This window comes from Cyprinodon tularosa, unplaced genomic scaffold (assembly GCF_016077235.1).
Source record: "Cyprinodon tularosa strain WSP-4 unplaced genomic scaffold, ASM1607723v1 ctg6, whole genome shotgun sequence".
Taxonomy (NCBI): domain Eukaryota; kingdom Metazoa; phylum Chordata; class Actinopteri; order Cyprinodontiformes; family Cyprinodontidae; genus Cyprinodon; species Cyprinodon tularosa.
Window position 1 is genome coordinate 167,803 of NW_024039340.1, and position 26,441 is coordinate 194,243.

Here is a 26,441-nt window from a genome sequence, read left to right on the forward strand (position 1 = left end):
TAGTGCGCAGGAGGAAGAAGAAAGTGATTAATGACTTTTCCTGGTCGGCTGCAATGTTCTGTGCGTTGTTCAATTAAAAGTACCAGTATATGCAGCGTTATTTGCGTGTTACCGACACATACGTATATTTAAATGTGTTACAGGTAGTTTGAAAAAAAAAAGCATTCATAATATGTACCATATTTGTTTGTTTTATCATACGGATTAAATCAAACGTTTTAAAAAATGCTCACGTGTAATATCTTTATTTGTAAATACCTCATACAACGTGGGAAACCTGCGGCTTATAAAAGTACAAAATTGATTTTCTTTTTAAAATTAGAGCGTGCGGTTTGTAATCAGGTGCGCTCTATAGTCCGAAATTTATGGTGCCTCTAAATTTCCTTAGCTTAAAGAACTTTTCATTTCACTATTACAAAAGAAATATTAATATACAGAAACACATCTTATGAACTTGTCTAGGATTTTTGTGAGTTTGTGCAAAATACGTTAGTTTCCTGTGCAGATTCTTAGTCATCCAGGTTATATCAACCAAAAATGTCAAAGGAAGTTAGAAAGTTTTGCTCAGGTTTGAAAGAAATACTTCATTGGCTATCCAAAAGTCAGTTCTGGCGGCTCGCACTAAAACAAGTTGTATTTGGAGGGCGACTATTTTTAAGTGAATGGAGGCCAATCCTCCTGGGAGATAGTGACAGGTTGCTTAAACACATCAACACTGCAACCAAAGGTTGCTCCAGTGCAAACTGCCAGAATCGACAAAGACTCTTGGATAGAAGAAAATTCAGAGAAAAAATTAGTGAAAGTCTGTCAAAAAATCTTTTCAATTGAAGCCCTATTTTTAGCTAGATGATGAAAATGACAAAATAAATGAAATATGAAAATAATATGAATAAGAAGATGAAATGTGTGAACGGGTATGTAATTTTGTATTTATCGAAGATTGTTTTGTATAGGAAGCTTTATGTTGTTCCTTATGAGGATTTGAATGTGATGCACAGAAATCTAACCTCAGCTTTAAGCAACAGTGGCTTTATTCTTGGTTGATGCTTTGTTGGCGCGCATAGTGATATGTCCGTCCTTGTAGGCCACATTTGAACAGACAACCTACCAAGGTTGCAGAGATGGCAAAAGTACTCAATTTCCGTACTTGAGTAAAAGTACAGATACTTGTGTTAAAAAATACTCTGGTAGAAGTGGAAGTACTGATTAAACCTCTTTACTCAAGTAAAAGTAACAAAGTACAGGCTTGTAAATTTACTTAAAGTATAAAAGTAAAAGTAGAAACCACTTTTTTCATGCCGTTGCCTACATTTTAAATGGATGTCTGCCAATAGGACTAGATCTCCGTTGTGTTCATTTTCAATCATCTCGTCGTCCATACTACTATGCTAACGCCACCGCCACCAAGCTGCAATGATTTGCCGCGAATGAATACCACCGAATCTGTCGATTCATCTTGTAGTCGTGCGTCAAATGCAACGTAGATTCCCATCCAATTAGATAGAATTTGGTATTGATGACGTGAAAAATAATAACGGTAACTCCATTGAAATGATTCAAAACTAAAGTAACGAGCCAATTTTTTAAAATGTAAGGAGTAGAAGGTACAGATATTTGTGTAAAAATGTAAGGAGTAGAAGTAAAAAGTCACCATAAAAATAAGTAGTAAAGTAAAGCAAAAATATCAGAAAAATCTACTTGAGTACAGTAACGAAATATTTGTACTTCGTTACTTCTCATCTCTGCAAGGTTGTAGCACAACTCTTCGAAAGTGACTGAGATTGGATCCAGGGACAATGGAAAAATTGTTGGAAGCTGGAGAAGTACCACCTTTCTCCAGCAGAGTCCGCCGTGGATCCTCCTGAGCAGAGCCTCCTGCACAGCTGCTGCTCATTACCATCATCAGAGGATCCACTACTTAAGCTGTCTTCAGACCTTGCCTCAACGCCGCAGTGTTGATCCAGTTGGTTAGCACTAAGCCTAGATCCTTCTGAGAACCTTTGTAGACTTTTTGAATCCAAGCTGGATTCTAACTTCTGTCTCTGTTTTCCAGGAAACCAGTTTGTCTCCTGTGAAGCTCTGGAAGAGCTTAACCTGCCAAGCCTACCCTCTGAGCCAAACCTGAAGCGTCATTTATTCAAGGAACCTGTCTGATCATAAGAAACATGTCCACCTGGTGCTACAAAGGTTATTGGAAAACAAGTTGTTCGTCAAAGCTGAAATATGTGAGTTTCATCAACCCTCAGTTACCTTTTTTGGGTTTGTGCTCGAGGGTGGGCAGGTTAATCCTTCTGAAGACAAGATTAAGGCTGTTTTGGAATGGCCAGTTCCTGAAAATCGCAAGCAGCTACAAAGATTTTTGGGGTTCGCCAATTTTTACCGCCGCTTCATAAGGAACTATAGCCAAACAGCCCTCCCTTTAACCTCACTGACTTCAGTTAAACGAACTTTTCATTGGTCACCTGAAGCTCAGACTGCATTTGAGAAACTGAAATCTTTGTTTTCCAGAGCACCTGTGTTAATTCAGCCAGACCCTTCCAAGCAGTTCATCCTTGAAGTAGACGCTTCAGATTCTGGCGTTGGAGCATTCTTGTCTCAAAGACTCGATTCTGACCAAAAGATCCATCCATGCACCTGTTTCTCTCGTAGACTTTCTTCAGCAGAGCAGAACTACGACGTTGGAGATCGTGAGCTGTTGGCCATCAAGTTGGCGCTGGAGGAATGGAGACATTGGCTGGAGGGAGCTGAGCACCCGGTTCTAGTTTGGACAGATCACAAGAACCTTGCTTACATCCAGTCAGCCAAACAGGCCAACCCTCGTCAATCCAGGTGGTCCATATTCTTCTCAAGGTTTAATCTCATTATCTCCTACAGACCCGGATCCAAGAATGTGAAGCCTGACTCCCTTTCTCGTCTTTACTCCGTCGATCAATCCGAGACACCAGAGCCTGTCCTTCCAGCATCATGCACAGTCGGAGTTGTTAATTGGGAGATTTCCGATCTCATTAACTCCGCCTTGGCCACAGAACCCGACCCAGGTAACGGTCCAGCTAACAGAACCCATGTTCCATCTTCCGTCAGGTCCCGATTTATACAATGGATGCATGCTGCCAAATTTTCTGCCCATCCGGGAGTCAGTAGAACTATTGCTTTGATTTCAAGACGCTTCTGGTGGCCTACGCTTCACAGAGACGTAAAAGAATATGTGTTGGCCTGCCCCACTTGTGCCAGAAACAAGGCCTCACACCAGCCCCCCTCGGGTCTGCTATAGCCTCTTCCGATTCCTTCTCGTCCATGGTCCCATATTGCCATCGACTTCGTCACCGGCCTCCCTGTCTCTCGAGGTATGTCCACCATCTTCACCATCGTTGATCGTTTTTCCAAATCGTGTCATCTCATCCCTCTCAGGAAGCTTCCCTCGGCCTTCCAAACGGCTCAACTTCTAGTGAAACATGTTTTCCGGTTACACGGCATTCCCCAGGAGATCCTCTCTGATCGTGGCCCTCAGTTCATATCACAAGTTTGGAAGGCATTCTGCGCAGCTCTGGGCTGTAAGACATCTCTGACATCTGGTTATCATCCGCAATCCAATGGTCAAACAGAAAGGATGAACCAGCAACTGGAATCTACCCTCCGTTGCCTCACGTCTAACAACCCAACCGACTGGAGCCAATATTTACCGAATTTATCGAATACGCCCACAATTCGCTGAGATCTGCTTCCACCGGCCAATCACCCTTCCAGGTCAGTCACGGTTATCAACCTCCACTTTTCCCCGCAGATGAGAAAGAAATTGCAGTTAAAACCATCAATCAACACATTCGTCGCTGCCAGAGAATTTGGAAGGAAACCATCGCCACGCTCAACAATTCCTCCGAGACCTCCAAACGATTTGCTGACTCCAAGAGACGTCCCGCTCCCGAGTACTCCGTAGGCCAGGAGGTATGGCTGTCTACTCGTGACATCCCCCTTAAGGGGATGTCTCGAAAACTCTCCCCGAGGTTCATTGGTCCGTTTAAGGTTTCCCAGGTCATCAACCCATCTGCAGTTCGTCTCCAGCTACCTCCGACTCTACGCATCCACCCCACTTTCCACGTCTCTCAGATAAAGCCCGTTGTCTCAAGCCCTCTGTGCCCTCCGTCCGACTCCCCACCACCCGCCCTGGAAGTTGATGGCCATCCCGCCTTCACCGTTCGTCGCATCGTGGACTCCCGTCGGCGAGGTCGCGGCTGGCAGTACCTCGTCGACTGGGAGGGCTACGGACCAAAAGATCGCCAGTGGGTTCCTGGCTCTTACATCCTCGATCCTTCCCGGATCGAGGAGTATGAGCGTTCCTGTCCATCAACCTCTTCCGGACCGCCAAGGGGCGGTCGTTGAGGGGGGGTACTGTTGGAAGCTGGAGAAGTACCACCTTTCTCCAGCAGAGTCCGCCGTGGATCCTCCTGAGCAGAGCCTCCTGCACAGCTGCTGCTCATTACCATCATCAGAGGATCCACTACTTAAGCTGTCTTCAGACCTTGCCTCAACGCCGCAGTGTTGATCCAGTTGGTTAGCACTAAGCCTAGATCCTTCTGAGAACCTTTGTAGACTTTTTAAATCCTAGCTGGATTCTAACTTCTGTCTCTGTTTTCCAGGAAACCAGTTTGTCTCCTGTGAAGCTCTGGAAGAGCTTAACCTGCCAAGCCTACCCTCTGAGCCAAACCTGAAGCCTGCCTTTGAGCTTTCATGCAGCCTTGGATCAAGAGCTGGAAACCCCAAGCTTCACTCTGTTCAAATCCTAAGAAGTAAGACGCTGAAGCAGCTTGCGGACTCTGCGAACCAAACTCTCTCCAGTTCCAACAACCTTCCTCTCCAAGCTTTAATCAAGGACCCTCAAGGTACAAGTCAGAAACAATCTAAAGACAAATCTCTAAGTGCCCTGCTAACTGAACTGTCTTCCTATGCAGACTCCGGTGAACCCGTGTTCCAGGCCCAGAACCAGAACCAGTATCATTGTGCTTGCAAAATAAACTCTGTTAAACTTTTACTACTGTTTCCGTCTAGTGGTGTTCTGCATACTTGGGTCGCTTTAGAGAACCCATCATGACAAAAATGCTCTGTAAGGTATCCTACTCTGCTCTGTCGGAAGTTTATCCAAAGCCTGTCAAAGAGGATTTCACACCGTTTAACTTTTAGCGAACTTCTAGCGGGAGTCACAATTGAAACATGTGTCTTTAAGAGACACATAAAGAAAATCAACCAAAAACTACGATAAAACACATTTTTCTTGGTCTTTAGTGTGGAAAAGGCAGTTCAATCTGAAAAACTCACATGAAGAAGAATTTTATTGATACAATTACTTTAGTAATTAGATACTTTTACTTTTAGTCTTTGGTGCTCAGACCTCAGCAAGAAAACACAAGCGCTGAATTTTCTTTGATATGCATAAACCGGACTAAAGAACAGGGATGTTTCCCCCGGGACTGAAACTGGTGGTGGAGTGGAGATAGATGAAGTTGGTTCAGTCAATGACTGCTGGCTGGCAAGATAGTATAGTAGTTCTTCACTAGTGGGACCTGGAAGATGGAAATCCAGCTTGGATAACACAGGTTGAGGTATATATATTAGGGATGGAACGGTTTATGAAAACCATCCGAACCGTTCAGTTCGACTGTCTCGGTTCGGTTCGCGCGTGTTGCGTTCGGTTCATGCGCTGCTCCTTTTTCTCATAGGTGAAGCGTTTACACTCCAGAGCAGAAGGTGGCGGTACTGCGACCATAGCCAACCACCAGTAGTAAACAAGAAGAAGAAGAAGCGAATCAGCGTAGCCGGGTGTAGCCGAAAAAAATCAGTTGTTGTGGAGAATTGTGTGAGTATGGCGAGTGGGAAAGAACAGGAGTTGGAAGACGCGCCAGCAGCACTTTATAGGTCTGCTGTATGGGACCACTTTGCATTTAGAGTGACCTACGATGACGGCGGAAAGAAAGTTGTGGATAAAAGTGCAACAGTGTGCAAGCATTGTGCATCACGTTTTGTTTATGCTAACATCATGACCAACATGTCAGGCTAACCCCGAAATCCCACATACTCCGTCAGCGTTCCGCTCCGCTGCGCTCCAGACCGCCTGCACAAAGCAAAGCCTACAGCCCCCGCTGTGGCTCCCGTTCGCTCCGCTCTGAGTTCCTTGGAGATCGTAGAGGGCATGCGCCAGATGATTAAATTCAAAGCAGCAAAACATGCAGAAATGATCCATGGTTTCCACGGATCATTAAAAATAATTACAATTCATTAATGTTTTTGGATTTTTTCATTAATTTCATAATACATTTTTTTTCATTCATTTTTATTATTTTTATTATTTTTCGGTGTAACAATCAACATATACCGAACCGAACCGAAAACCGTGACTACGAAACCGTGAACCGAACCGAACCGTGGATTTTGTGAACCGTTCCACCCCTAATATATATATACACACATATGTGTATGTATATATATATATATATATATATATATATACACTCACCGGCCACTTTATTAAGTACACCATGCTAGTAACGGGTTGGACCCCCTTTTGCCTTCAGAACTGCCTCAATTCTTCGTTGCATAGATTCAACAAGGTGCTGGAAGCATTCCTCAGGGAGTTTGGTCCATATTGACATGATGGCATCACACAGTTGCCACAGATTTGTCGGCTGCACATCCATGATGCGAATCTCCCGTTCCACCACATCCCAAAGATGCTCTATTGGATTGAGATCTGGTGACTGTGGAGGCCATTTGAGTACAGTGAACTCATTGTCATGTTTAAGAAACCAGCCTGAGATGATTCCAGCTTTATGACATGGCGCATTATCCTGCTGAAAGTAGCCATCAGAAGTTGGGTACATTGTGGTCATAAAGGGATGGACATGGTCAGCAACAATACTCAGGTAGGCTGTGGCATTGCAACGATGCTCAATTGGTACCAAGGGGCCCAAAGAGTGCCAAGAAAATATTCCCCACACCATGACACCACCACCAGCCTGAACCGTTGATACAAGGCAGGATGGATCCATACTTTCATGTTGTAGACACCAAATTCTGACCCTACCATCCGAATGTCGCAGCAGAAATAGAGACTCATCAGACCAGGCAACGTTTTTCCAATCTTCTATTGTCCAATTTCGATGAGCTTGTGCAAATTGTAGCCTCAGTTTCCTGTTCTTAGCTGAAAGGAGTGGCACCCGGTGTGGTCTTCTGCTGCTGTAGCCCATCTGCCTCAAAGTTCGACGTACTGTGCGTTCAGAGATGCTCTTCTGCCCACCTTGGTTGTAACGGGTGGTTATTTGAATCACTGTTGCCTTTCTATCAGCTCGAACCAGTCTGGCCATTCTCCTCTGACCTCTGGCATCAACAAGGCATTTCCGCCCACAGAACTGCCGCTCACTGGATGTTTTTTCTTTTTCGGACCATTCTCTATAAACCCTAGAGATGGTTGTGCGTGAAAATCCCAGTAGATCAGCAGTTTCTGAAATACTCAGACCAGCCCTTCTGGCACCAACAATCATGCCACGTTCAAAGTCACTCAAATCACCTTTCTTCCCCATACTGATGCTCGGTTTGAACTGCAGGAGATTGTCTTGACCATGTCTACATACCTAAATGCACTGAGTTGCCGCCATGTGATTGGCTGCTTAGAAATGAAGTGTTAACAAGCAGTTGGACAGGTGTACCTAATAAAGTGGCCGGTGAGTGTATATGTATAAATGTATATTATCTAAAAGTATTATGTTGGGGGTTTTTTTACAGCTAACACACATCAGCACTACAAGATTTAACATAAGCTATTTTCCACAGAAAAAAAGGATTGTCTGCAGCAGCTAATGTCTGTACAGAAGATAACAGCTCATTTTGTTCTTTGGAGAAACGCATCCTTCCATTTTCTCATTTTCATAGAAACTTATTCTCAGAATTGAGCTGTAATGGAACAGACGCTTGTCTCTTTAACACAGCAACGATTTCCGTCGCTCCACAGTGAATATCATCATCCGTTGCATTGTATCCACTTTTCTGCCCTCAAAAAGGCAATCATTTCCCCTGCTCCTTTTATTATAAAACATGAAGGGGTTATTTTTTATTTTTTTTATTTAGCCTGATATGAATCTTTTCAGTCAGGGCGTTAGCTCCTGCAAAAGATCCTGATGCCTATCTGCTTTATCTGGGCAGAGGAAAGGAGATAGAGCCATCAGAGACATATTTCACTGTTAAACCATGTAGGATTAGGTCATATTCCTCATGAATAAGAACCCCCAAAGAGGTACACAACTTCTTTATGCTCAAAAATAGGCATTAAAGATAAATACAGAAACAGTCATATTTTAAAATTCTTGTTTTTTTGGAAACGGTTTCTGTGGAGATACACAAGTAACACCATTAGATTGATAGAATTTAATACAAAAAAAAAAATAATAATAAAAACCAGTGAAATCCTAAAATATTGATATAAAAATGTCCTTCAATATTTTTGTATTGGGATATTTTACACTTATCACCAAATTATTAAAATTTAGGCTGATTTTTTTTTTTACTTTGCACATTTTTGCTGTGACCCAGTTTTTCGAGATTTTTTTTGAGTTATGAACGAATAAAAGAAAATCCCATTTTTTAAACCGACATAGCTTTGACATTGCTATCTTTCGATTGATGCCTTCCACTTTCACTGACTTCTTCAATTGTTTTACAGCCTGTACCAAGGTGTAAGCCATATATGCATTAGCATTCATTAGAGCATGTAAGAAGCTGTTTTAGGAGGAAATCTTGGTTGAAAACACTACATTATTTACGTCCCATCAACGTCTACATTTGGTTATAAAAGTGAAAGGGAAGAAGCCCTAATTTTCAGATCCAGTTTTTCAATGTCTTTTCAACGTCTGTAATTGATATAAAGTGGAATAAACTCAGACCGACCAAACAGCTCAATTTTCTACAAGTATTTCTGGACTAAATCAAGACTATGACGGACTGACCGGATTTAACCCAAATAAAAACTACTTCTAAATGATGTCTGGTGTTTGGGGGGTTAGCATCCAGAAAGTATTAAAACTTTTGTGATTCTGTCCACTTATCCTTGCAGAAGAAATGCAGAGTTTGGGTCTGATTCTAACATGTCGCTGTGCATGCAACAGCCTGTTACTTCCGGCTTCCGGTTTGCAATGTATATACTGTATGTATCCCCCCAAGCATCTTTTCCTCCTTTTGACACCTACTTTCTGACTATTGAGCCGATGTGACAAGTGAATTTCTCCACTGTGAGGTCAATACAGTCAATCAATCAATTGAACCGCAGGAAGTTATATCCATGTCAAGCCAATGGATGGAAGTGAACATATTCAGTGACCTAGCATTTCTGCTGAAGCATATTACTCTTTAAAGGAAAAGTCCGTTCATATTCAGAATTCAAACTTCTGAAAATACTTTAAATATGAAATTATTACATACTGTTCAATGAATATTAAGTGTTTAAAATCAAGAGCAATTTTCACTTGAATGTGCTTTACTGGAGGCATCCATGTTTGTCAAAGAACTCTACTGCCACCTACTGGTTTGTGACGTCACGGTGCGGTATCGGCTGTTGATCAAGTCCTAGTGCTTTATCTGGTGTTTGTCACAACGCGCTATTATCCAAGATATCTTGAAAACATTCTTCTTCGATATTGGCTACATATTATGTTTTTTTTTTCTCTGACCAGAAGTTTGAAGGCAAATCCTCCCTCTTCCAGTTGGCAATCCAACAACGAACCAGTCCTGGGAGGATTATGAGTCGAAAAGGTGAAATAACTCTTGTTTTTCACTTTTACCCGATGTATTCCAGCATCCAGCTGCCATGCACGTGGGCATTGTTAGTTTCACTATAGCTCTGGTGAATTTCAATGGTGAAGTCCTCTGGAAATCTTCAATAATTGTTGCTGATTGCAGATGTGTCTAGTAGTTCCCATTGATTTTGCTTGTAAAGCGAGGAGAATGGTGCTAGGCTTACCGTACCGTGACATCACTGCCGGAAGATGGCAGGAGGGAGGGGTTACTATATTTGGGCAAAAATGGCCACTCCCAGACTTAGTGCACAATAAAAATTATTGTTTGTATTTTTTTACAGATTATTTTTTTTACAATTAAATTCATGAAATCACCGCAAACAAATTAATTTTAGGTATAAATAATGATCTGTTGATTATTCCTTGCTGACCGGACTTTTCCTTTAAATTATCGTCTGTAAAAAGAAAAACGGGTTTGAAAAACACTGCCATCAGAATTACAAAAGATAAAGGCTCTAAATATCTATCTCTATGAGTGACTCATTTATACACTATATGTCAGGGCTGCTGTCTGTGTGTTTGTCTTTTGTGTTTGTCTCCCTTCCACCAACAGGAGGCACCTGGTTTGGGTCCGCCTCCTCACACACCTGCTGACGTTTACCTCATTAACGGAGTGCTCTTAAGCTGCTGATTGTCACTACCTCGACGCCAGAGTGTTTGCCAGTTTCGGGTACTCTAGCCAAGCTGAGTTTTCTCTGAGTCAGACTGAGTTCTTGTCAACCTGAGTTTTTAACTTTGTTTTTGTCTTTGCCTCTCGGCAGGAAGTCATCCTGCAAACTGGACCTTTTCGGACATCCTCTCCCAGGAGGGATCAACTGAGTCTTAAACTGAGCCAAGGATTCAAACAGGAGGTTTGGATCCAGTCTCCTTTGAGGACGTTGAAATTAATCTCTGAGCAAGGGAATCATCTTCACCACGACCCGTTCAAGTACAGCAGGAAATCTGAGTGGCAATCAGCATCTCTGTTCCCCCTAAACCGTCCAAATTCTGGGAAAACCCTGTTCCGCCCTCCACCGAGTCAGACAAACACTGGAAACCAACACACAGATTGGAGTCAAGGATCCTTCACTTCTCTGGAAAAGTGAGTCAACAACCAGATCCTCTGCTTCAAATCAACAAATGAAATTTCCCACTGCGCCTGAACTAATAGTCTGTCTTCCCCTCATCTTCCAGTTCCGGTCGAGCAGAGTTCAGAGAAACTCTGCACCGAGCTTAACATCCTCAATAAAACCCGTTAAACTTTACATCTGTGTCTCTCTGTTTGGACTTCTGCATTTTGGGTCAGACCTTTGAATATAATCATGACACTATAGGAGTTTCCCTTTCTAAAATGAGTGACAAGAAAGACTTTTTTTAAGGGAAATTCAAACTTTTTGGGGTTTTATTTGTCCCCCTACCTGTTCTCACAGTAGACAATCTTGAGATCCATGTTGACTCTGGTGACGAACATTTGGCAGTCAATGCGAACCTCGTTAATTGTGGGTGGTGGGAGGGCATGGGCTACTACCACCATTCCCATGATCTGATTAGGCACTGAGCGGCTGTGCGTCAGAGCCATCCTGATTCGCAGACGCCCTGTGACGTGGATCACCTGACAAGAAAAACACAACAGGTCAAAGAGCATAATGGCTTTTCTGGACATAGAGAATTTTAGCATTAAAGGGCAGAAAGCATGGCGGTTCAAACCAGATGGAAATAAAACAGCATTCTTGTGGTTAAAATAGAAACCTGTCTCTAAAGCAGAGATAATCAGTGAGCCTAAAAGAAACAAGGATGGCTGGAAAGGCATAAATACAAGTAAAACAGGAAGCGTCTTTGACTTTGGGCAACTCTTTGCTTAAATGTTGATACAAATTGCAGCTGGACCACCTCAACAGCTATTAAGGCAAGGCAAGTTTATTTACTGTATATAGATAGATAGATACAGATTTTAATGGCAGTGCAATTCAAAGGGCTGTATCATATAAGAAAAATGACATTGCAGAGGCTTAGTGGCAATACCAAATAATTAAAGAGAATAAGAGGGAAATTATTATATTATTAGAAAAATGAAATGATAATTATACTGGAAACTGAATCAATAATGTTTAAAGAACAAAGTCAAAGACCAAGGTAAAAAAATACATTTAATTTCAAGCAGTATTTCACCACCTTTGCAGTTTATTCCAGATTAATGGAGAATAAACACTAAACGCGGCTTCCCCTTGTTTGGTTCTGACTGCAGGTATGGAAAAACAATTAGAGGCTGAAGAATCAAGAGGTCTGGCTGTTGATCCACTGACAACAAATCTGTAATGCATTTTGGTTTTCAGTTATTTTTAGAGCAAAAGAAGTATTTTAAAGTCTATTCTCTGAGATATGAGGAGAAAGTGGAAGGACTTTAGAACTCGGATGATGTTCTCCACTTTCTTAGTTCTAGTGAGGCAGCATTCACTTGCAGCAGCAACATTCTGGATCAGCTGCAGCTGTCTGATCAACTTTTTAGGCAGGCCTGGGAAGACAGCAAGGTCTTAATGAGACTATTACACTTAGACAGATGTATTTTGTATACACAAGCGTAAACAAAAAGACATTTCATTTAAAACGCCTAATAAATACATAACAAATAGTAATAGTAATATAAACATATGACTGTATCTTTACAGTTCTAACATTGATCTTTTTTTTATAAATAAAATAACCCACAACATTCAGCAGTCTAATGGCAGCGGGGAAAAACTGTTATGGAATCTGCAGGACCAGCATCGGATGCTTCAAAGTCTCTTCCCAGAGGGCAGCAGGGAGAACTGTCCATGGTGGGGGTGTGAGGGGTCATTGATGATATTACGGGCTCTGGACACACAGCGCTGGGATGAAATGTCTTTAATGGAGGGAAGAGGTGCCCCCATGATCCTCTCTGCTGTTCTCATTACTCTTTTTACCTTCCAGTCTGAGGAGCTGCAGCCTCCACACCACACAGTGAGTAAGCTGGTCAGAACGCTCTCTATGGTGCTTCTGTAGAAGGTGGTGAGGATGGATGGAGGCAGGTGGGTTCTCATCATCCTCCGCAAGAAGTACATGTGCTTTCTTGCCCTTCTGATCAGTGAGGTGGTGTTTACATTCCAGCTGAGTGTGTCTGTGATGTGCACCTCCAGGCCCTGGGGCCTTCCTTGCGTTGACTCTCCTCAGAGTTTTTCTCACTTCAGCGACGTCCAGGTTTAATGTTTCCTCCCCCTGGTGTGGAACAGCTTTCACTGCTGGAGTGCTGTTTAGTGCCTCAAACCTTCCAAAGCAGTTGTTCAGTTTATTTAGGAAGTCAGTGTTTGCTGCATCTACGGGGGGGGGTGGAGGGTTTGTTGTAGTCTGTGATTGTCTGAATGCCTTTTCACATCCTCCTGATGTTACTGTCCGTGTGGAAAAGATCCTGGATCTTCTGGCTGTGGTTCTGCTTCGCTGATCCGACGGCACGGTTTAAGTTGCCACGCGCTGTTCTCAGTGCCTCTTTATCACCAGACTTGAAAGCTGAGTTCCGTGCTTTTAGCGATTTCCGAACCTCTCCATTTATCCATGGTAGTGATGTTCTGTTTGATGCTGACCTCCACAATGCATTTGTTTATGTAGGCCGACACAGTCATGGCATACTCATCAATATTTGAAAAGTTGTTAATGGCACTTAAAGTCCATCACTTCAACTAGATTCAGAGCCTCCCAGCCTGATGCTAACATATTTTACATATAAAAACAACCCATTAGAAATTATTTGATGACTAACACACGTGTGTTGGTAAACTAAAAGCTCACAGAACTGGCGGTTAATTCTTTCTTCAAATTGGTCAAACTAGAATTATACTAAATCTACTTACCGTACACTTAATTTTTTTGTCCACCAATGTTAGGATTAGAGTTAGCCCACAGAAAAGGTGGCAAATCAACGGTAATAAATTAGGTTTAGTTATAAAAAAAAAAAATTTGAAAACTACATTTCATTCATTGTTAAAATAAAGATTTTTTTTGAAGAATATTTTGAAATTAAACTGATTTAACCAGCTTTTGGTGTACATTTCCAGAATGGATGGTAAACATGGAGGCAGCCTGACCCTGAAAGAGTTATTGCTTTGAACATTGAACATGTACTTTCAGCTTTACATCTTACTTTATATCCTGAGGACTTGATGTGCACGCCTCTCTTTGTGAGAGTAGACTTCATCCGGATGAAGAAGGATCGTTCCAGAGAGTTATCAGGAGATAAAAGACTGGGACTGCTGGACTCCACTGCACAGTAAGAAACACAAAGGCAACAAAAAGGAAATAAGCAACCCAAAGGTTACACATAAAAAAAACCCAACGTGGGCAGATTTAGGCTTATTGTTACTTACAGTTTGACTAACATGCTCCTTCCGTCTGGAAATCAGTGTTTTCATTTTACTAAATAGATGAAGAACATAAAATTTTTCTCTCTTATGAGGGATACTACAAACTTTTCCTTACATTTGGATGATTATTCAAGGGAATTAGTTGTTTGTGTGCTTGGTTTGTATTCCTTTGAAGGACAGATTTATAATGTTTATATATATTGGAAACAGTGGTGAATATCTGCAGGTTTTTGAACAACATTGTTCACTTTACGCTGGACTTTATCCAGAAAGGTGAAGGTGGCCACCTGAGAGAGATGGATTTGTAATAAAATCTGATGCATAAGTTCAGTTTCCGCAATATTGATTCTAATTCTTTACTTTGAAGTTCAGCATCGTAATTTGCATTAACTAGACATATTATAAGTTATCTTTACCCTTTATAGGGCAAGTTACCGTTTTTGATCACTTGCGTACCCTTTACAAATTGAGTCCCCCACTTCCCTTAGTGAGGTCTAGAAGCACAAGATCTATATCCAGCCATTCAGCAAATATCCTGCTACATGACTGTACATCTTATTTTTGGATTTGACCAATTGGATGAGACCTTAATTGATATATTAACTACTGTAAATTAAGTTGAAAAAAACAAATTCAACAAGTCAAGAGAAAATGTTAAAAAGCCAGTTGAAAAGTTAAAAAGTAAAGTTAAAAATTAATAATCCTAGTTAACAATTCTATTTAGGTTAATAAACTAAAACATGTAGGTTCCAATATCAGCATTAATGCCTCTAAGGTTATGTTGGAGAAAAAAAATTTGTTTCTTTCATGGATTACTTATAGAAGCAATTTTGTCATTTTCTGAATATATTCAGGCAAGTTGGCGTTTCTTGTTATTACACTGACATACATTTTTGCCATCAAAATATCCATATTTTTTTAATTGTTCCAAAGGTAATAAGGTCTTGTCCTTGATTCCAATAACCATATTGTCTTGAAATTTTGATTTTCAAAGTATTTCATTGAGTGCCCTATAAGGGAGTTAAACTTAATAACATACTCAAATAATAATACAAGGGACAACATCAGGACTTTATCAATTTAAATTCTGATTCTACTTTAGCTACTTTTGGAAAATGTAAAATTGTTGGAATATTGATAAAGGCCCACTTATCTGAACTGCCACTGCAGGAAGTCATTTTACACTTAGAAATTGAACATCCAGAAGACATCCAGCAGGAATCTAAAATAGTGGAGTGCTAAAGAAGAACCATGCAATTCATAATTTAATTCTTTACACAAATATTAAAGAATTAAATATGGTACGTGGTAACATTTTACCCAAAAAATAAAAAAGCAATACAGCCAAGAATGGAAAGAAAAATGTTCCTTTCTGCTAGATAGTTGACATTCATAAGAGAATGTATTACCCAACTTGACCAGTAGATGGCAGTAATCATCACTGTTTCTCTAACTGAAGTCTAAGAGCATTTGATAAGAAAATAAAAGATTATTGTGGGTTTGTGGTGGCAAACAAGTTTGCTTTAAAATGTTTTTTTTTTACCCATATCTTCAGTCTAGATCATAAAAATATGCATAAAGAGTTAATATATTAGAAAGCTTTTTTTTTTTTTTACAAAAATTTTTTTTCTCAAACATGAGGACTACAAGAACTTAACACTACAAATGGTAAAAATAATAAGGATATGTATATATATATATATATATAAATACACATATACACATATATACTTATATGCACACCTACACATATATACATATGCGCTTGGCAGCACCAATGAATCAGCTGCTGAGAGATGGGAATGACCCTGAATGGATAACAAAAGGCTGCACAATCCTGAACCTGAAGGATCCCTCAAAGGGTACAGTCCATTCAACTATCGGCTCATAACCTGCCTCTCCACAATGTCGAAGCTCATGTCCGGGATCATAGCGGCTAAGATAAGCGGACACATGGATCAATACATGAGCACAACTTAGAAGGCAATTGGCAAAAATACCAGAGGTGCCAAACATCATCTCCTGGTAGATAGAACAGACATTGAGGACAGCTACAAGTACCTTGGAATCTCACTAGCAAACGGGAACGTCGAAGAGGTGACAGGGGAAGCAGCTACGGCCAAATACCTCCAACGAGTAAGGCAGGTCCTAAGAAGCCAGCTCAACCGCAAGAATAAGTCTCGGGCAATAAATAACTACGCTCTGCCAGTAATCAGATACCCTGCAGGAATAATAAGCCAAAGGAGGAGGTACAGGCCACAGATGTTAAGACACGAAAGCTCCTAACCATGCACGGAGGGTACCACCCGGAATCCAGCATCCTGAGACTGTACGCCAGCCGTAAGGAAGGAGGCCAGGGACTAGTGAGCGAAGAGCCACTATCTGGGATGAAACATCCATAAGTACATCAAGGACAAGCCTCCAACAGACGTCCTCAGTAAATGTCTCAGACAATGGGGAACAGAAGATCAGCTGCCAGAGACTCCGTCATGGGAGAATATATATATATATATATATATATATATATATATATATATATATATATATATATATATATATATATATATATATATATATATATATATATATATACACACATACACACACACACACACACACACACACACACACACACACACACACACACACACACACACACACATACATATATATATTTTTCATGATAATCCATAATTCATTTCAACAAACTACTCTAAGGTTTCATCGTGTCACAAGAAGCCAGAAATTACAGAAGAAACCAATTTTATTGCAAGCCTGAGACAAAAAAAAAAAAAATTATTTCTGTCAGACTCATTAGTGAACAAGAACTGCCTCCAAACTTTAAATTCCTCAAAGCATTCATAACATTTCAACTTAAAAACTGATGTAAAGAGAGAAAGAGGAAATTCAGACATAAAGTTGTACTCAAAAGTCTAGATACCTTTCCAATAAAGAAAATGAATAATTAGTAAAATCAAATCTGGATTCTTTTTAATTTAAATATATATATATATTATATATATATATATATATATATATATATATATATATATATATAAAATAATATAAAACAAAATAAAAAAACAAAAAACAAAAGACAAACCCTTACCGAAAATCTAAAGTGCCTTGCTCATGAACAGTGAACCAACATCCCTGTCAACAGGTGCAGAAGTCTGACTGAACATTTCCTGAACATTATAGAAAACACCTAATAGCAGTGATTATTGCCTCAAAGTGTTGCTCAACGTTTCCATCAGACTAATTTACTTATATATAATTTATATAATTTACTTATATTTATTTATATATATATATATATATATATATATATATATATATATATATATATATATATATATATATATATACATATATATATATATATATATATATATATATATATATATATATATATATATATAAAATATAAAACAAAATTAAAAAACAAAAAACAAAAGACAAACCCTTACCGAAAATCTAAAGTGCCTTGCTCATGAACAGTGAACCAACATCCCTGTCAACAGGTGCAGAAGTCTGACTGAACATTTCCTGAACATTATAGAAAACACCTAATAGCAGTGATTATTGCCTCAAAGTGTTGCTCAACGTTTCCATCAGACTAATTTACTTATATATAATTTATATAATTTACTTATATTTATTTATATATATATATATATATATATATATATATATATATATATATATATATATATATATATATATATATATATATATATATATATATATATATATATATATATATATATATATATATATATATATATACATATATATATATATATATATATATACATATATATATATATATATATATATATATATATATATATATATATATATATATATATATATATATATATATATATATATATATATATATAAAATAATATAAAACAAAATTAAAAAACAAAAAACAAAAGACAAACCCTTACCGAAAATCTAAAGTGCCTTGCTCATGAACAGTGAACCAACATCCCTGTCAACAGGTGCAGAAGTCTGACTGAACATTTCCTGAACATTATAGAAAACACCTAATAGCAGTGATTATTGCCTCAAAGTGTTGCTCAACGTTTCCATCAGACTAATTTACTTATATATAATTTATATAATTTACTTATATTTATTTATATATATATATATATATATATATATAAAAATAAGTATATATATATATATATATATATATATATATATATATATATATATATATATATATATATATATATATATATATATATATATATATATATATATTCATATATATATTCATGCTTTTGTCATTTTCCATTTATTTCAAGGAAGCTGGTTTAACAGTAAAAAACTGTTTTGTTTGTACCCTAAAAGCTGCAGATGTTTGTCTTTAATGTGAAAATGTAATCTCTACCAGTAGAAATGTAAGGGTCTGGATCACTATGATCACTACCATGTTAAATCTGGGGAATTGCACACTGGTCTTTTCAAACAAGTTGGAATCCCTCTTCATGAATAGATGACAAACATTTTTCACAAGCAAGCAAACACACATACATGCAGTCAGGTCTCTGGTGGCTGCATTGGTTGATCACTGCTGATACATGTTGACAACGTCTAATCTGAAAAATTGAAAGAAATGAATTAATATGCAAATGTATCCTTTATAATATGTACGTCCTTGAAACAGAAATGGGGGACGGTGATTGAGAGAGAAGGCAGTGAGGAAAGAAGCGGGTGAAGGAAAGGGGGAGGAGACAGGGAGAGAAAGGAAAAAAGAAGATAACATTTCAAATGCAGAGGAAAAAAACAAAAAAGATCATAAATGACAAAACAGATGCACTCATATATATTAAGAGAGAAAAAGAAGAGCATGAGAAAAAGGGAAGGGAAAGTAAATACAAAAAAAGCTAAAAGGTGAACTAATTATGTAGTTAGAGGGAATATATAATCATGAAAAATAAAGATTATAAAGCTTGCCAGAAGAGGAAACAGCACATCTGCACCACCTTCTCATTTACTCTCCTTCTAAATACCAGCAGTCAATCAGCTGTCAGTGCTTTAGTAAAATATGGGAACATTAGATGCAGAAGCAAATGTCTCCATCAAACTATGGTGTGTTCTTCTCTTTCCATCCTGAGCAAGGATACAGGTAAACTCATGCATATGAGACTGTTCAATGTGACATCAGGATCTCTCAAACTGTCAAGGATTTCTTTATGGCTATTGATTGGAGCACAAGCGATTCAGCTTGGAGGGTGCATGGAAATTTGCAACTGCTAATGGATTCATGTAAGTCCCAGGAAAATATCACAGCCTGATCATATCTTGTCTTAATCCTGGTACAGCCTGAAGATGTTCTTGCAGTTGCAGCGATCATAATTTCCTCTGACATGGAGTCGGTTCCTCCAGAATCCTCCTGATCATCTAATTACTTGATTCAGATGTGTTGAACCAAAGGCGCGTATGGAGCCTAGGCAGAAGTTCAACTGAAGAAACTCTTTGGTTTCCTACACCCACCTGTGACACAGCCAATCAGCTTTGAACCACACCTCCACGAAACCAATCAACATCCAAAGTTCATATTAAAAGGCCTCCGACTGCTCCTGTGTGCAGGCGGTGGATGTGCTGTGACTTCATTCAGATACACTGTTTCAACCCACCTCCAACCCCTCCTCCACCATCGTAGCTAAAGCTTCATCAGAGTGTCATTCCTCCAGGACTCTTACTGAGTTCCCTGTCTCATTTTAACCAGTCCGGCAGAAGACCGCCATGTTGAGCCTGGTTCTGCCAGAGGTTCCTTCCTCATGGGGAGTTTTTCCTCTCCACTGTCTTAATGCTTGCTCATCATGGACAGGTTCTCTCAACCTGTGTTGAAATCTAGGTGTAATATTTGATGACAGGTTGAAATTTGATCGCCAGGTTAGTTCGGTCGTAAAAAATAGCTTTTATCAGTTAAGAATTTGATCAAAAGTGAAAGGGTACCTGCCACAAAAAGATCTGGAGACCGTAATCCATGCTTTTATCAATACAACATTGGATTACTGCAACTCTTTATATGCTGGCTTGGACCGCTCACTTTTACACCGTCTGCAGTTGGTACAAAATGCAGCTGGCCGTCTCCTTACTGGGACACGTAAACGTGACCACATATCACTGGTTCTAGCCTCACTGCACTGGCTTCCGGTTGTTTTTAGGATAGATTTTAAAATGTTATTGTTTGTTTTTAAAGCTCTTAATGGTCTAGCCCCCAGTATTCATGCCCCGGCCAGAACACTAAGATCCTCCAATCATCTGCTACTGACGATGCCTAAAACCAGACTTAAAAACCAAAGGTGATTGTGCCTTTATGGCAGCGGCACCGAGGCTCTGGAATAACTTGCCTTGGCATGTTAGATCAGCAGGCTCCTTTGAGGTTTTTAAATCCTCTTTAAAATCACATTTCTTCTCCCTGGCTTTTAATCATGTCTAAGGGGACATTTGGCAAAATGTTATTTTAAATTTTATTTTATTCTAAAATGTATTTTAATTGAATCATTTATCTTATTCTATTTTTATGTGTTTATGTGTTTTAGCCTTTAGCTTTTATCTTATGTTCCTTAACTGTGATTCCTGTACAGCACTTTGGTCAACCCCGGTTGTTTTAAATGTGCTTTATAAATAAAGTTTGAGTTGAGTTGAGTGTTATCCAACTGGACGTCCATCTTCCAGGTCCCTGAGTGAAGCTCTAGCATCAGCTCACGCAGTCCACTGGATCTCCCCATAAAGCTCAGCAGACCGTCTCGTTAACCAGCAGTCTACAGACTGACCAACTTCCTCTATCTCCACTCCACCACCAGTTTCAGGCCTGGGGGGGAAACAGCCCTGTTCTTTACTCCTGTTCATGCATATCTATCAAAATTAAGTGCTATGTTTCCTACAGAGGTCTGGCGGCAAATACAAAGTAATTGTGACAGGACACGTAGGACGTCACAGCCATCCACTGCATCCATTCCTGTCTCCAGTCGTCATGACCTGTCTTTCCACTGGATCTAGATGGTCTCGGACGAGAGAGTGCAACTCTTCCTCACTTTAAACAAAGTCATAGTGCAAGTCATCTATCATCCTTCCATCCCATCCCCTTTGACCCCAACTTCCCCAACCATAGGATGAATAGATGGTCCTCGTTGTATCGACGGACATGAACATCTTTTCTTGTCCTCCAAAATGACTCTTGGCTTGAAATTTTGATTTTCAAAGTATTTCAATTAGTGCCCTATAAAGGGTTAAAAGCTTATTTCCTCTCACTTGAAGAAATAACAGGAATTTTCTCCTCATTTAGAAGTTTATGACGAAACAATGTCAAAGAAGATTAAAGATCATAGAGAAAAGGAAGTAATTTCTTCATTCAGTTCACTGTCAATTATTAGGAACTTTCTTTCCTTCTGCATAGTCACAATAACTTCACTGAAATGCAGCTTGAATCACCATACATCACCTTTCATTTACACACTTACATGCGTGTTTGCTTACGACTTCAACAGGAAATTAGCAACGACAGAAATTTGACATGAGGTGGACGGATCGAAGCTGATGAGTAAAAAAACAAAACAAAAGAAGGTACATATGAAAAGACAAAGAGGAAGGTGAGAATTTGAGTGAAAGAAGAGGAATTAAAAGACAAGAATACAGAGGTGGATGAGGGAGGAGGAAGATCATGTGGGGATTCAGAGGTGTTTTCTGATTCTGCCTGCTTGGCTTTCGTTACCGCAGGGACAACGCTCCTACAAGACAAAGATTAGTGCTACAAAGGCAGCAGGTGGCTGCCAGCTCCACTACTGCCCAACTCTGGGACTTAATTATCTGTGGCACTGAAACTTTTCCCCGTTTGAAGGACAAATGATTAATTAAAAAGAACAACTCACCTACGCCTCTCATCTTGGACAATACCCAGTGCAGAGAGTTTCTTTGCATACGTGAATGAGAATGCAGGAACGTCTCAGTGGGACTGCGTATCATTGTCAGACACTCTAATAATGCTGCTTGGTTCAGGGAGCCCATTCAGTCAGACTGATAACTAGCTAACGAGCTAACGTGATGGAGGAGCAGCAGTGCAACACAAAAGCCACCAAAAGCAAGGTCACCACAACCTTTTAACTGCCACCATCACTACTGCAGTGAAACACTGCTGCTACACACTAAGGTAAAGTGGGGAAAACACAAATATAATTGGCTTGACAAGAGGAGTATAATACAGCAGATAAGGCAGACACATGTAGCACTTTAATGAGTCATTTAGTACATTTTAATGGCCCAAAGCTAATGTACGAAGAGAGAACAACACTAATAATCCTAAATAGCGCAAATAAAAAAACAAACAAAAAACTTCTGAGTCACCTTACAGGCATTTATCATTTTATTTTCATTTTTTTACTCTATGGCCTCATAAGTGCCAACTCAATGTCCACTCTGCAATAGAAGCTATGCATTTAATACATTGTCAATGTGGCTGGTAAACACTGAATCCACATATTTTATTCTCATGAAAGTTACACATAAAACAGCATTAATAGTATATTTAAAAGAAATGACATCAAAGTTTTAAACCAGACCACTAACATCATCAGCCCTCCTCTACGCTGTTATCTGCGCAGAGCGGGACAGAAAGAGACTGAACAAACTGGTTAGAAAGGCCGCTTCTGTCCTAGGCTGCACTCTGGACTCAGTGGAGGAAGTGGCTGAGAGGAGGGTGGTGTCCAAGCTTCCATCCATCACGGACAACACCTTCCACCCTCTGCAGCAGACTGTAGAGGGTGGAGCAGCTCCTTTAGTCAAAGACTTTTACAGCCTGTTTGGAAAAAGTAACACTACCACAGGTCATTCATCCCTGCTGCCACCAGACTCTAAAATGCGACACTATAACAGCAATGACTTGTGCAATGTATAATGTGCAATTACTATTTGATACCCTGTGAAAGAACTTGTTTTTCTGTATATTGGACAACCAGTGTAATAACTATATATATATATAACTATATAACTACTAGGGGTGGGTATTGCCAAAGAAGTCACGATTCGATTCGAATCACGATTCACAGGCCACGATGCGATTCTATCACGATGCATCACGATACTTGAATTATTGCGATGCATTGCAATATTTTCTCCTCCATGTTTTGTTTTTGAATGACTCTGCACAGTATCCCACAGCCGGAAATGCTTGTGACACAAGGCAGCGTGTGTCAACACATTTGCAGCGACATCTACTGGACTGGAAGTTGTATTACACTTGTTTTTGGCTGATGTTCGCCAACCATTCATGCAATTTTATTTATTCATTTTTTTAAATTAATAATCCATTCTTGGCATCAAGAATCGATGCAGTAGATCACGAAAATTAGAATCACGATGCATCATCATCACGATTATTTTGCACACCCCTAATAACTATATATATATATATATATATATATATATATATATATATATATATATATATATATATATATATATATATATATATACCGTAAATTCTCTAATATTGGCCTGTATTCCAATAGCGGCCGGGACTCTAACATTGGCCGGTCTCGCTGTCAGAGGAGGTAAATAATGGCTGGTCTCTAATACAGGCCGGGGCTATAAACGTTTTTTTCTGGGCATACCTCAACATTATACTTGTGGTAGTAAGTAACATACAAGTACCACAGCCCTGTGCAGCTGGACGACAGGCCCTGACTGCTGCCCGTCTGCGCGAGGAAGAGAACAGACACGCAACAGAACAGGAGGAGCGCGAGTGATGAGGAGATTAAAGGGAGAGATGAAGAGGAGGAGAAAAACTGAGGAGGAGAATTAAACAGAATTGGAGGATTTTTTTTTTTTTTTACTTCAAACCAAGCGAGACATGGTAACTGTACTTTTTCAATAAATGAACCTAGTGTTTTATAGGTTCAAATAGACACAAAATCTCATTTTTATTCATTCCACTGGTAGTCTGTTTTGCTCAAATAGCAATAGAGGCCTGTCTCTAATTCTGGCCTCTATCCAATAAAGGCCTGGACCGCGATGCACTTGAGTGAAATAAAGGCCCGGGCCTATATTAGAGAATTTACGGTATATATATATATATATATTTATATATATATATATATATATATATATATATATATATATATATATATATATATATATATATATATATATATAGGGGTGGAACGGTTTACAAAATCCACGGTTGGGTTCGGTTCACGGTTTTGTGGTCACGATTTTCGGTTCGGTATATGTTGATTGTTACACTGAAATCCCATAAAAATTAATCAAATTAATGAAAAAATCTAAAAAAATTTATGAATTGTAATTAATTTTAATGATCCGCGGAAACCATGGATCATTTGCATGTTTTGTTGCTTTGAATTTAATCATCTTGCGCATTCCCTCTACGATCTCCAAGGAACTCAGAGCGGAGCGGACGGGAGCAACAGCGGAGGCTGTAGGCTTTGCTTTGTGCAGGCGGTCTGGAGCGCAGCGGGGCGGAGCGCTGACGGAGTATGAGGGATTTCGGGGTTAGCATGACATGTTGGTCGTGTTGCTGTTAGCATAAACAAAACGTGTTGCACAATGCTTGCACACTGTTGCACATTTATCCACAACTTTCTTTCCGCCGTCATCGTAGGTCACTCTTAATGCAAAGTGGTCCCATACAGCAGACCTATAAAGTGCTGCTGGCGCGTCTTCCAACTCCTGTTCTTTCCCACTCGCCATACCCACACAATTCTCCACAACAACTGATTTTTTTCTGCTACACCCGGCTATGCTGCTTCGCTTCTTCTTGTTCTTGTTTACTACTGGTGGTTGGCTTTGGTTGCAGTACCGCCACCTTCTGCTCTGGAGTGTACACGCTTCGCCTATGAGAAAATGGAGCAGCGCATGAACCGAACGCAACACACGCGAATCGAACCGAGACAGTTTTCATAAACCGTTCCATCCCTAATATATATATATATATAAATATCCATGCAATAACCCTGTATAATAATCCTATAAAAAAAAAAAAAAAAAAAAAGCTGTCATATGTGGACTGTATATACTGTATATATCCCGTGCACCTTTTTCTTCCTTTGGCAGCTTCTTCTTCTTTGACTATTTAAGCTGATGTGACACGTAAATTTCTCCACTGTGAGATCAATAAAGTCAACCAATCAATCTTTAAGTACATCCCAGTGTATGGGAAATTATGAGTATGTCACAATTATGTGATTCTGCCTGAATTCTTTGTAGTTCAAATATTCTGAAGAATCTTGATACACATGGTCATTTCACTGAGGTTTGGATGCAGCATTATAAAAAGATGTCCACTTTATGAAATTGTTTTGAGGTGAGAGTAAAATACTGCATTCATCTAAACACTCCAAGAGTTACCATTAGTTCGAGCATTCACTCGACTGACCAACTCTAAGAAAAAAAAATCTATAAAATCAAATTGATTTTATGAATTCTTTAACATCATAAAGTCAGTAGGTAGAGGGTTGAAATGAATGAATGCTCCCACGGGAAGCATGTGATACCCCACATGCCTTAAATCTGGTTTATGAAGGATAACATTCTCTGCAAGAATGACCTTCTCAGAACACCAGCATCAAACAACTTAAACTTTTGTGGATTTTACTTATAATCTAGGTCTGTTTGAGAAAACAAAAAAAGAAAAATAAGTTCTACAAATGAGGTCAACTACCATGGTTAAGCCAGAATCAGCATCTAACCAGACTTTATCCATTTCAACTGAAGTTTTTGGATCATATGCAAGGTATCAAAGGGCAACTGACTAACTTTATAACTATATAAAATTATCAAGGATGTCATTATCTAATACATGAGATGAGGTAAAGTGGCAATTTATTAGAAGTATCACCATAATCAACCTTTCTACTTTTAAGTGAAAGTAAAAATTTGACCTATTGCCATTTTAGAGCATAATACACAAATTCTTACTTACACACATGGATCCGCTAGCTAGCTGCAGATCTCTCTTCTGTTCTCTGGGGCAACAAACCCATGTTATAATGATATTACTGCCTCCTCCATGGCTGGAATGAGACCAAAACCGAGAGCCTCAGCAATTTGTAAATTGCATTTTGTGAACTTGCATTTATGTTGCAAATGCAATTCATTGCCCATTCCTCATCAAACTGAGTGTGGACTTAGTGGCATATTAGATACAGTTCTCAGTTCTGTGCATCTCTTCTGAAAATACAATTTATTGCAACCAGCACTGATCTACCAACTGGCT

At 39.3% G+C, this 26,441-nt stretch overlaps 1 protein-coding gene across 1 annotated transcript in view; it reads right to left on the reverse strand.

Annotated features, from left to right (window-relative positions):
• The window catches only part of LOC119797819 (neuronal PAS domain-containing protein 3), a 464,035-nt gene that overhangs the window by 29,134 nt on the left and 408,460 nt on the right, over window positions 1-26,441 (reverse strand). Inside the window, 2 exon segments of the mRNA XM_038307041.1 lie at window positions 11,231-11,424; window positions 13,966-14,084. Of these exon segments, the coding sequence (XP_038162969.1) occupies window positions 11,231-11,424; window positions 13,966-14,084 (313 nt within the window).